The 11,989-nt window shown below is 37.3% G+C and overlaps 1 protein-coding gene and 1 long non-coding RNA gene across 5 annotated transcripts in view; one reads left to right on the top strand and one right to left on the bottom strand.

The window, feature by feature from the left end:
• Positions 1-3,159: 3,159 nt before the first annotated feature.
• Positions 3,160-4,337, bottom strand: LOC310724273. The gene is made up of 3 exons (XR_014533015.1): positions 4,272-4,337; positions 3,579-3,865; positions 3,160-3,219 (listed from the first exon to the last, which is right to left on the bottom strand). It is a non-coding gene; the product is annotated as an uncharacterized lncRNA (long non-coding RNA).
• Positions 4,338-6,489: 2,152 nt separating this feature from the next.
• Positions 6,490-11,989, top strand: part of rbms1b (RNA binding motif, single stranded interacting protein 1b) — a 59,830-nt gene continuing 54,330 nt past the window's right edge. For 2 of the 4 annotated variants that reach the window (XR_014533013.1, XM_083538056.1), the window contains exon 1: positions 6,490-6,868. Coding sequence is in view for 3 of the 4 variants with exons in the window: in XM_083538056.1 (XP_083394182.1) it covers positions 6,800-6,868 (69 nt within the window). In the remaining variant the exon portion in view is untranslated. Of the gene's footprint in view, positions 6,869-11,804; positions 11,928-11,989 lie in introns of those variants that run through there. The other 2 variants (XM_083538059.1, XM_083538057.1) reach the window with 2 other exon arrangements.

Here is an 11,989-nt window from a genome sequence, read left to right as displayed (position 1 = left end):
TACATTTTTTAACAAAGTGAAACTGGGTTTGCTTTTGTGAGTGGAAAGTTCAGGAAAAACAAGCTCTATTGGCTCTACATAAAAATGATTATGGCACATATTTGCCTAATGTGCCTAATATTTGAATATTTTGATTATGTTTAAAATATTGTTTTGTGCTGCAATCACAAGAGAAGGAGAATAAAAAATTTTATTAAAAAAAGGCTCCCAAGTGGCAAAAAGAAAATCCTTGTCTAAGAGTGCAGTTTCAAGCTAAAGAAACAACTGAAATGCTGCACCGAAGTAATTAGTCTGAGCTAAACACCTCTTATATATCTTCCTTTAGTCAAACTGATGGAAACAAATGACCATAAAAGAGTCTTATACCATAATGGAGGAGCATATGAATCTACTCTAGTCCGTGTGCGGCAATAAAATCCCTTGAATGTGCAACTGTGTAATGAATGTTTGATTTGATCTTTTCTTCTCTGCTTCCATCTCTCTTTACCACCTTCTCACTTTCCTATTCATTCATTCTTTCTCTCTCTCTCTCTCTCTCTCTCTCACCCTCTTTATCTCTCACTAGCTCTCTGCACTCAATAATTAGTAACGCAAACAAGCATTGTCTGCCTACTTGCCTATTTGTCTACCTTCCTATTTGTCTATCTGTGTGTGTGTGTGTGTGTGTGTGTGTGTGTGTGTGTGTGTGTGTGTGTGTGTGTGTGTGTGTGTGTGTGTGTGTGTGTTGAAAAGGTCTCAGAGGAAAGTCTCAGTAAATTGCAGAGTATTCAAACGTTTCTGCACTCTCCACACTCTCACTGCAAACACTCAATCATCATGCTGTTTGTAACCAGTCAAATGAGCGGTTGTTACAGCTATGTCTAAAATGACTTTCTCTCACATATACCATAAATCAGAAATTTGGAACAAGTAAAATTGTGTCCATTTCTCATTTACATCATGCGAGAATAGGGCATGTAGCCGTCCAGTGAGGAAAGGTTACTGACAGGTCACTCATGCCTCAGGTCACCTGAGCAGCATAGGCCTTTGTGTTGTTCTACACTAAAGCTTTAGCTGCACATCACATGAATGGCCAAGCTTGTACTTGCTGAATAGGACTGTAACACTGACCTAATGTAAAAGTGAATGAGATGCTCTTGTGTGCAAAGCTAATTATGGTGTATAACTGCAGCTCAGAGTAGGATGTTGGCCCAGATCTAATTTCACTTAAACAGTGCTTGATGATGTCACTGTTAAGAGTCCAAACTCATAAAATAAACAGTCAAATTCAGAAACAGCAAATGTTGTTGGTTGATATTTTTTAAATATTTTTAAACTGGGTGAATCTGGAGCCTGGAATGCCGGGCACTAATCCAACGTTGGGACATTTGGTTTTATTTCATAAAAATTAACGCAGAGCACTAATTGCCAGTATTGCTGAACTGCTTTGACTACTAGAATTTACTCACTTGAGAAATAAGACAAATAAGAACGATCTATTGGCTGGAGAGAACTGGGCAGTGAGAATAGTCTGTTCTGCAAATACAATCAGAGATACAGAGCCCCAAGATGGGTTGAATAGAAAGAAATCAAGCCATAATACTTATTTTTATAACATTGTTATATTGAATACATGTTATGTAATGAGTACATAACATGGGCCCATAATTAAGATTGCTAGAGAATACACCTACTCCTAACATTAACCTTAAAAATTTTTATTTTTGAAGAGCTATTCTGTAAGTGTACATTTGGTTAATCACAAAGCTAATTCTGACACATTATTTCTCTTTAAAAAAAAGAAGCAATATATAATACATTTCTGTCGCAAATAAGCAGCACTGAATTATCTGACAAAGTGACATTGTGCACACAAGGCAAATAGACATTTTGTCTTTGGTATATTATTTATGATATTCAAACTAATGTCCCAAGGGCTGCCTTTGAAATAATAGTAAAGTGGTGAAGCATTGAATTTGAATCATTTAAAAAGCAGTTGGCTTTGCATGATTCAAAGGTTTTCAAAGTGGTATGAGTGAGTTACAGTAACATGACCAAATTTCACTTCTAAGATGTAGGTGACTCAGACCACATTTGTCTGCATGCCTCAATTCCTTTCTAACTTCCTCTTGCTCTCTTACTCTTTAACAGTACAGAACTATCAGGAGAACACTGGTAAATCTTTGCCCTGTCAGGTGTTCTAAGTGGCGGCAAATAAACCGACTGCTGTAGGTCTGCTGTGAGAGATGATCAGATGGAGCAGGAGAGGGGAATTCTGGGGGAGGGAAATCAGAAGCTGGCCAAAGCTGAGAGCTTATGCATCCTGAGGGAGAGATGGGGCTTGTGCTGGAATGCAGAGTGAGTACTGAGATCACATTTCAGGATCCCAGTGTCCGAGCACTGACACACAAGCTTAATAGCCAAGTCAATATATGGTGCAGTTTGAGAGACTAGTGCTAAAGCTGCTCTGAATGTTTATAAGCTTGAGACAACTGTCCCATACTAAACTCCAAACCTCTGTCATCTCTTAGAGGTAAAGTAAGAAAAATGTCATAAAAAAGCACAAGAAGATTAAAAAAAAAGTGCTTAGACTTTACCTTGGATAAAGTTGTACTCTGTGTTCAAAAATCACTCATGTAGCTGTATTTCTCAGACGTTTCACTTCCAGTTATAATATGTGTGTGCTGCCTCCAAGAAAACTCAATGACTATTTCAGTATTACTTACAGGTTTATACAATTTACTATCACTTCTTTTACATGGAGGGTAAAAAAAGGAAGCTAGTACTTCTTCTCATTTCATTAAATCTATCTTCAGGATATATTTGCTGTATTATTATATGTGCACATACAGAGCACAAGCAGTTGTGATGTTTGAGTTGTGGCTTTAGCTTCAAGGGTCCTAGTTTCATAGAAAGGACTAGTTTGAGCCGACTGATGAAATGTTAGGAACAACATTTGAGATTATATGTAATTTGATATGAACAGGCATACGTGCAAAGCAACCATATAAAAAGGCCACATTAACATTTAACGACATATACAGACACCTAAACCCGAAACAGGAAATCCTGACTGACAGGTGCATGAATATGGATGTAGAGGTCAATCAATCCAATGCTTTCAGTTGCTTTTGCTTTTCTTTTAGTTTCCTTTGGGTGTGGGTTGTGATTCTGACTTACCAGTTCACCAGTAGAGATTTACAATACAGCAAGAACGATGATGATGGATAGGATAAACGCCTTAAAGAGTTTTTCAACATACAATGACAACACAAAACAACACAAAGTGTCATGTTAGCACCATGGAAAGACTTTGAGACCTTATGAATTATGAACCTTTGGAGGAAGCGAACATAAAATACTAGAATTCATATTTGGTTTTCTTAAAACACTCAGTAAACACATAAAAATGATTTCAACGATATAGTGAGTTTCAGAAACTGAAACCAAAAACCTCTTTATTTGCAGTCAACCTTGAGTATTTAAATAATAATTATTTATGGTTACTTTTCTTTTTGAATACTTAGCAAGATATAATAAATAGCAGCAGTGACATTTAGCCTGCAGTAAAATAAGCTCTTTAGTGTAATTAAACTCACTCCACTTTGAGCTGCTTAACTATGTGATTCTGCTCCACTAAGTGGGTGGTGGGTATGAAAGTCTGGGCCTGTGTCTGTGTACCATGCCGACCCCAGTAATAGATGATTGTGTGTGATAAATGAGTGTGTCACACAGCTCCATCTGGAAGTGGGGAAGAGGCTGAAGCAGCGGCAGGTAATGGATGGTGCAGGACAGGAGCTTTGAGAGGAGAGGTCACCTGGAACAACACTTCCCACGCCTCCCGTGTAGCTCTGCTTTATATCACAATCCATAATTTCCGCTAGATCTTAAACACAAAACACACACACACACACACACACACACACACACACACACACACACACACACAAACTAACTAATTAATACTCTGCTTAAGCCCAATCTCAGTAACCAAAAGTAAGCAATATTTTTTTTTAGGTTTAAGCTGGATTTTTGTAATAAAGACTTGTTGGTACCAGCCACATGTCCACACAAGGCCAAAACTGTCATATTCGTCTATCCTTGTAGTGACAACAAGATATAAAAGCATGCACCACCCTACCAACTGCAAGCTCTATACACACAGACAAACACAAAGACAAACACACATCACAACTTGTGATTCGAATTATACAGAAATACCTAACTCTTCCTGCAGCTCAAAAAGATCTCAGACTATAATTTAAAGATTAGTACGCTTAATGCCTACTTACTTTCCACTGTTTAGCTCAGTCACAGCTCTTTTTACCCGGCCACTCAAAACATGTTTCCTGTTTCTGGGAGAAACACAGGAAATCCCCCCCCACCCACCCACCCTCTCTCTCTCTCTCTCTCTCTCTCTCTCTCTCTCTCTCTCTCTCTCTCTCTCTCTCTCTCTATTTTTCTCTCTCTCACTCATGAGCTTTTGGCTATGATCCAGCTTCATGGCCTCATTCAATCACACTGCCATACAAATACTGCATACAAATGCTGATTCAACTAAAGCAGCTCTCAACTGCACAGCGTCTAATCACAGATGTGTCTTCACATGTTGACGTAGAAAGTGTTAGACCCACAAGTGATATATTTTCCCTGGCTCATGGAAATGCTTTTTCAGTCATTTAACTGCAAAAGTAAACAATAGTTTACTGGCTTTACCCTTTAATTTTGGGTTTCAAGGACAAGACCAAGGGCCTTATGATGCACATTGAGCAGCTTTGGTTAAAGAGTAAAATATTTCGTAAATACAGGATTCCTAGCTTCATGATATAGGACAGGCACGTGTTTCAGTTAACACAGCTTGTGTGCAATATGTCCCCAATTCCCTATTTATTGTGAGTGTTTTGCCCTCCCTAAGCATTTGGACTAATTTATTTCAGTTCACTGGAGGATTTTCAGGATTAAGCTGGGCGTTATCTACTGTAAAATGGAAATATTCACTAATGCATGCACTGTATACTGATATATCTGTATAGATTTGCTATTTAGATAGTTAATGTACAAATAAAGGTGACCATAATTTGTTGACTGCCTTATCAGCAGTTGTAAAATGATATGGCCCATTGTAAGTAATTGTTTACATCTAAAGAAACTCATTTTAATTTACATTTAAACCATGTGTTAGAAGGGCTTAAATATATGATGTATTACAACAGCACAATTGTAGTTATGATATAACATTCATGACATTTTATATAAACAAGAAGTTACTAAAGATTAACTGACACTTCAGACACAATATAGGTTAATATATTTGTTCATTTTCTCTATTATTAACAGTAATATTTCACAAAGAAGTCACAGTGTTGCCATGTAAATGCACTGACTGACAGCTCATAATAAATGTAGTAACATTTTCATTCTAATAAAAGTATTGTTAGTTGCAGAGTTTTAACAAACACAGACAAGTGTACAGTGTACAGTGTAATGTACCAGAACTCTTACACTAATTATCAGCCCTCTTGAAATGCTACCTGCTACTTCAAACTGGAGGAATGGAACTCATTGTCATATAATTTAGTTTCTAGTTTATTTTTTAGAAACATTTTCTTTTTTCCCTTCAGATGAAAAAAAGACCAAGACCATTTAACAGGATTTTGGGATCATTTAATATTTTAGCTTGATAAAAGGGTTCTACGTGTAATCTGTTCTGAAAAGGCAAACTCTAAGTTATAAGTTTCTATGTAGGCTTCCCCAAGTATTTTTTAAAGACAGTACTGACATTAGCACTTGGAGGAGTCTTTTGGAGGGTTTTTCTCATATTTAACTGATCCTACAATCTTGCTCCACTATAATGGGTAGAATAAATAAAATGGTGACACTGGCTTGGAATGAGATGGAGATCTGCTGACATTTAAAATGGTCTTATTTGATCAAAATGTGTTTGGAAAACATTGGAGATATATTGGTACTAAACTTTACTTACTACCAATGTTTATCTGCAAGATCTGTGTGGTAACACACATTAGAATAAGCTTTTAATTATTACGTATACATTATAACACAGTATAACAAGTTCATTATTTACATTTTATAGCTTGTTAGGAAGTTGGGGTCAGAGCAGAGAGGGTGAGGGCCCTCTTGGTGGAAGATGGATGAATGGATGGATGGATGGATGGATGGATGGATGGATGGATGGATGGATGGATGGATAGATAGATAGATAGATAGATAGATAGATAGATAGATAGATAGATAGATAGATAGATAGATAGATAGATAGACAGACAGACAGACAGACAGACAGACATGTGTGTATTTCAGTCTCGTGCCCAGTATTCTCGGCGTAGGCTAGGAATAGGTTTTATTGAAACTCTGATCAGGATAATACATACTAAAGGTGAAAGAATTAAAAAGCTGTAAAAGATATTTGTAAAAAGTTAACAGATTTCTCAACTGGATCCTCATACAATGTTTCTGTCAACATGAAAAATGCATTACACACGCTTATTTGATTGCCTGCTTTTGTGTGTTTGCTTGAGTTTTTTTTTTTTTTTTTTTAAACATATGAAGAACCATATAGAATATATGCTGCAGCTACACCGCCCACAGTAATATTTCAACCTCTCTTTCTCTCTCCCTCCCTCTCTCCTCTGTGTGTGTGTGTGTGTGTGTGTGTGTGTGTGTGTGTGTGTGTGTGTGTTTGTGGATCGCACAGTGCTGCGAGCTGAGCGCTAGGAACTGAGCTGAACGGACGGGACGGCGGTGTGTGTTTTGGCCCTGTGGACAGCGCGCGCGCAGAAGTGTGTGTCCCTGGATCTTGATGGGCAGAGTGTGGAGGCAAATGTACCCTCAATACCCCTACTACTACCCGCCCTACCTGCACGCCAAGGTAGGACCCAGGATACCAAGTGTATGCACGGGGCTACACTGCGATCGCGCTGGAAAAGGGAGTCTCGGGGCGTTTGAGCAAAAAACGCGTGAAACATTCGCAAAACGTGAACGCGTTCACTTTTTAAGTTTGTGTGTTCCAGAGCTCATGGAACACTCCCGTTTCTGCAACTGCGACGGTGTTTCGGTGTTTTTTCCATGCTGCGTGTGTGTGTGTGTGTGTGTGCGTGTGTGTGTTGGATTCTGTGGTTATGTCTTGCGTGTGCTATAAATTTCACTGGCGATTACATGGCTCGTTTGTGCCAAGTGTCCAGGTGAAACACTGATTCAACATTGCTGGCTAGAATAAACACTGTGAACGATCGAATTCGAAAATAAAATCCCAATATCACGGCCGAATCCCCTGTGCCGAATTATTAACTCTTACAGTGTCTCTTACTGTGTCCAGCTGGTCTTATATAAACACTGTAGGTGTTATTTACACATTGGGGATTTGTTGTAATGATGATGGCATGCAGCCTGTATCTTTAGTCTGAGTCTTTTTCCTTCTTTCGCTAATAGTGTGTATATGATGCACAAAAACCTATCTATCTATCTATCTATCTATCTATCTATCTATCTATCTATCTATCTATCTATCTATCTATCTATCTATCTATCTATCTATTGTGTCAGGGATTGAAACATCACTAAATATGTTATGAGTTACTGAGATGTTATCAGATTTATCACTTGATCTGTCTCAAAACTTTAAACATGACTAATATATATATCTTCCCGTGGGCTCACCACCTGCAGGAGGGACCGTAAGGGACGGTGCTGTGAGGATTGGGCAGCAGTCGAAGGCGGGGGCCTGCTTAGACTGCTGCCCCCGCGACCCGAATTACGGATAAGCGGAAGAAAATGAATGAATGAATGAATGAATGAATAATATATATATGTATGTATGTATGTATGTGTGTGTGTGTGTGTGTGTGTGTGTGTGTGTGTGTGTGTGTGTGTTCATGCCAGAGGGCACAGCCCAAATCAATGCTTAGGCATTTCCTGGGTGGAGCTGATTCAATATGTTGTCTATTAGCATGATACATATTTTGCACCTGTTTCATTTCTTGTCTCAGGCTGGCCTACTGCAAGTGCTGCTGAAAAAAACGGTGCTATGATTTTCTTTGTTTATGCTAAGGATTTAACATTTGTAAAAAAAAAAGGGCATTTTAGGCTCCAGCAAGAGAAAATCATTCTCCATGTTTCTGACAATCATTAGTAACTTTAATAAGAGTGCACGCACATGTCAGGTTTAAAGCACGGTTTATTATTTTCTCTACATTACTGATCAGGCTAGAGGGTGGGCTGATATACTGTTGTACATTCATGACTGATTATTTCTTAATAAACCATAAATGTACAATTAAGCCTCAACATATAATTGACGCTACATTTCGAACTAGCTGTTTTTATTTTCTTAGAGAATGGAAAAAAAGGAGTGTGGGATAGAGTGTGCTGGACTTTGTAATGAAATAAGCACAGCTGGATAACGCAGAAGCACAAGGGGGGGTACACCGAGCATTGTTTTACGAAATGTTGACTTTGTGTGGATTGAGCCATATATATACAAAATAGCATGTAACTTTAAACAATGGCTTGCATGTGGCTATTCAAAGATTATTCAGTATACAAGCTGTTATATGATGGAATGAATATTTGATATTTATGCGATAGTTTTTAATAATTTTTGTTGTTTTTAATGCATTCCTTTTTACTGCAGATGCTTTCATAAGATAAGGACAGACATCGAGATGAGTAAAGGATGCTGTATTATTTCTTTTAGGGTTATGTGACAGCAAGCTTTGATCTTGATCTAAAAGGCTTTGAGACAGCATATATTGACATGGAAAACAGCATTGCTACAAGCATGCACAAGAGGATAATGAACAATAAACACATTAGATGCATCCAAATACAAAAATATACTCAAGTAGTTACATATCCATGACCATGAATATCTATATGAGTTTAACACAGAACTTATCGCATTATTAAGTGTCCATATTACAGACCAGATAAAAAGGGCTAATGTCAGTGATGTCTTTTCTACTGTCTTTAATAAAGTTTATATTCCCAATAATTCATAAGCATAAGTTTCCTTCTAAGATCATGTCTCTTATAGTGAATGAAATGCACACAGTCTTACATGTATTTAATGTAATGTAGTGTAATATAACTAAATCGCATTTTTGATTTGTTGTGCAGATTCAAAATAATTATAGTTATTTAGGTATCAACCTTTCTTTGCGAAATTAGAGTCTGAATCTCAAATCAACACAGTAAGCATTGGTGTTTTGTTCCTTAAAAGAGTAACTATTTGCAAACAATTTCCATATAGTGTGCTTATTTAACAATTGTTTGTGAGCTGTGCTAAAACTGAAAAAATATTAGTCTGATGATATTCCTATGAGTTTAACATGAAACACGTCCTTTGTTCCTATGCATTTTTGAGCACTTTTATTTTATGCAAAAAAATATTTTTTGGTGTGCCTGAGAGCACAGGCCTTTGATGGGAAGGGTTTGAGCACATTGACTTCCATTGGACATTACACACTGAGCTTGTCAACAATAGCATTAGTCTGAGGCTGAAAAAGGCCTATACAAAGTTTACAATATAGTCTGAATAGTTGCCTGGCAGCAGAATGTACACAATTAAAGCACAGTGCGGTCATGCTCATTATGTGTACTCAGGGTCTGACAGAACGCCCATTGTGTTCATATGACTCTAATTCTGTTTTTTTTTTTTCTTTTTCACTGGCACAGGGAAACACTCCAAAAGCTTATCAGTGCTCTGACATTATCAATCAGATACATGTATATAGGTCAACCAGTAATCACCCTGCCATGCTGATATGTGTAAACATTTCATTAAATGAATATGTTATGAAATAAGTTAAATGAGTGGAACAAGCATTAAATTATTGCTGCTAGATGCCAGCATCTATTGCATGATAAGATACAGAGTAAGTGCTGAATTCTTGTATTGCCATGGGTATTGCTTTCTGACTTGGTATGAGATGAATATTTTATTTTTGAATTGATGAAAAGTGATAAGCATAGAAAACTGGAATGGAGATAGGATACAATGGTCAGTGTGAAAAAAATAATAAAAATGTCAGTCATTCATTTTGCCTAAAGCAACATATAGATTTTAGTTTTAGATTTAATAATCGCAGCATGTCTGGATTCTTAGCGTATGGATTTCACAGCTTTGATACCACAATAACACATTTTTTTGACACACAGCTTCATAGTCTATTTCCACATACTAATACATTTATATGTATAAAAAAAAGTTAATAGAGACTTGGCCTAGCAAAGTGCATTTAAAAAAAATTGAACATTCTGGGAGTTTTTTTTAAATAGTTTTTATCCAAAGAAAGGTTGAGAAAAAAAACCTTTGAATGCAGAATTTTATAGATATAATTATGTTTTAATGCTAGATATGTGGCTGGGTTACCTTTACACTATAAAAACCATGCAGAACAATTCCAGTGAATATTAAGACATTGACTGAGTGCATGTGCCAAAATCACATTTTTGTTAGCTGTTTAAAAATATTTATAGCTTCATTATAATAGGGCTGTGTTTTTGCATGTGCAGAAACATTACTTTAAGCTCAGAGCTATGCTGGAGAGCTTGGGTTTCTGTTAAAAGGGACAGAGTGTGTGGCAGAATGCAGGGTTTTCACCATGCCTACTGTCTCCTCACATTGCAGGAAGCTAAACTCACCTCAGCTGCCTCTCTCATTAGCTCTAATCATGTGCCTGTGTGCTGTCTGGCCTTGGAGAACCCACGGTAAGAAAGACAAATTGATATGTTCCTAATACAGTTTTAGTTCAGCAGTCAGATATACTTTATACTCATTATTTTTTCCTGACCTCAATGTTCATTGTGTTACCGGCTCCATTTCTGGTTTATTACTGTTTGTCAATCAGTGAATAGGGAAATAATAAGGAGCGAGAAAATAATCAATCAAAAGCAAGTATTCCCGAAAACTCACTAGCAGAAGTAGAACTTCTGAAGCAGAAGAATTGTCAGAAGAATGTCAAAGTATTAATGTAAAGTTTCAAATGTTTCGTCTTGATACATTATCTCTGCTCTAATTCAAGCTATAATGTCCAAATTTAGGACATTTATGAAGGTAAAATAACTTTAAAAGCAATAAAGTCATTGGTGGTTTTGTAGTTGTGAATCTTGACTACTGACAAGATTAATAATTCTGGTACCGCCAAGATGTCACTTCTGGGCCTTTGAGCAAGGTATGCTTGATCTGAACAAATCAGCATGCAGCATGTGTATTTGGTTAAGAGCGAAATGAATAAATGGATATTTCAATGTAAAATTAAAAGCTATAGGTGCACAGAGACCGGCATTCTGTGACACCCAAAAGTTTCAGGACAGAGCATTTTTTTAACCCCAATGCAGGCAGGAGCAGTGATCTTTTTGATGTTTTTGCCATTTTCCTGTTCATAATGTTCAGTAAATATGTTATACTGGGTAGGTTCTTTGTAGTTTTCATTTTGGTTAACAAAAGTTCATTAACAAATGTAAAGGGCAGGTACCAAAAATAATAACTACAGGAACTGCTAGTAGGATTTAAAAAAACCTTTTGTATCTTCTGGTAGCACTAAAATCTCATTTGTATATCTTTTATTCAATTTAGTTATAATTATAACGTTACAATAGGTTTTTCCTGTCTTCTACTATATTTCGTCTTATACTCAGCACTCCAAACCTTCCCCCAGCCATGTCTTCATTTTTCTGTCCCTCACGCATGCACATTCTCCACAGCTCACTACATATGTGTGTGAGTGTGTGAGAAAGAAAAAAATGCTGTCTTCCTGTGTGGCGGAACAGCGTACACACCCCCCCTAACATGCACACACAAACACACGGTGTTCTCAAAGTTCATAGCGACACACTCAGTGGTGTGGCGGTTGCAGTCGACAATGATTGCATGGCCTCCTCAGAAGAGTTTTGGCCCTCGTCTGCTCCTCATCAACAAACGCAAAAAGGTAAATACAAATCTTGGAGTTTTGGAAACACTTCAGCTTATGACACAGTCCTTACTCAAGAG

Source organism: Silurus aristotelis, assembly GCF_946808225.1.
Source record: "Silurus aristotelis genome assembly, chromosome: 3".
Classification (NCBI taxonomy): domain Eukaryota; kingdom Metazoa; phylum Chordata; class Actinopteri; order Siluriformes; family Siluridae; genus Silurus; species Silurus aristotelis.
Note: the sequence above shows the minus strand (reverse complement) of the source record. Positions and strands in the feature narration are given on the sequence as shown.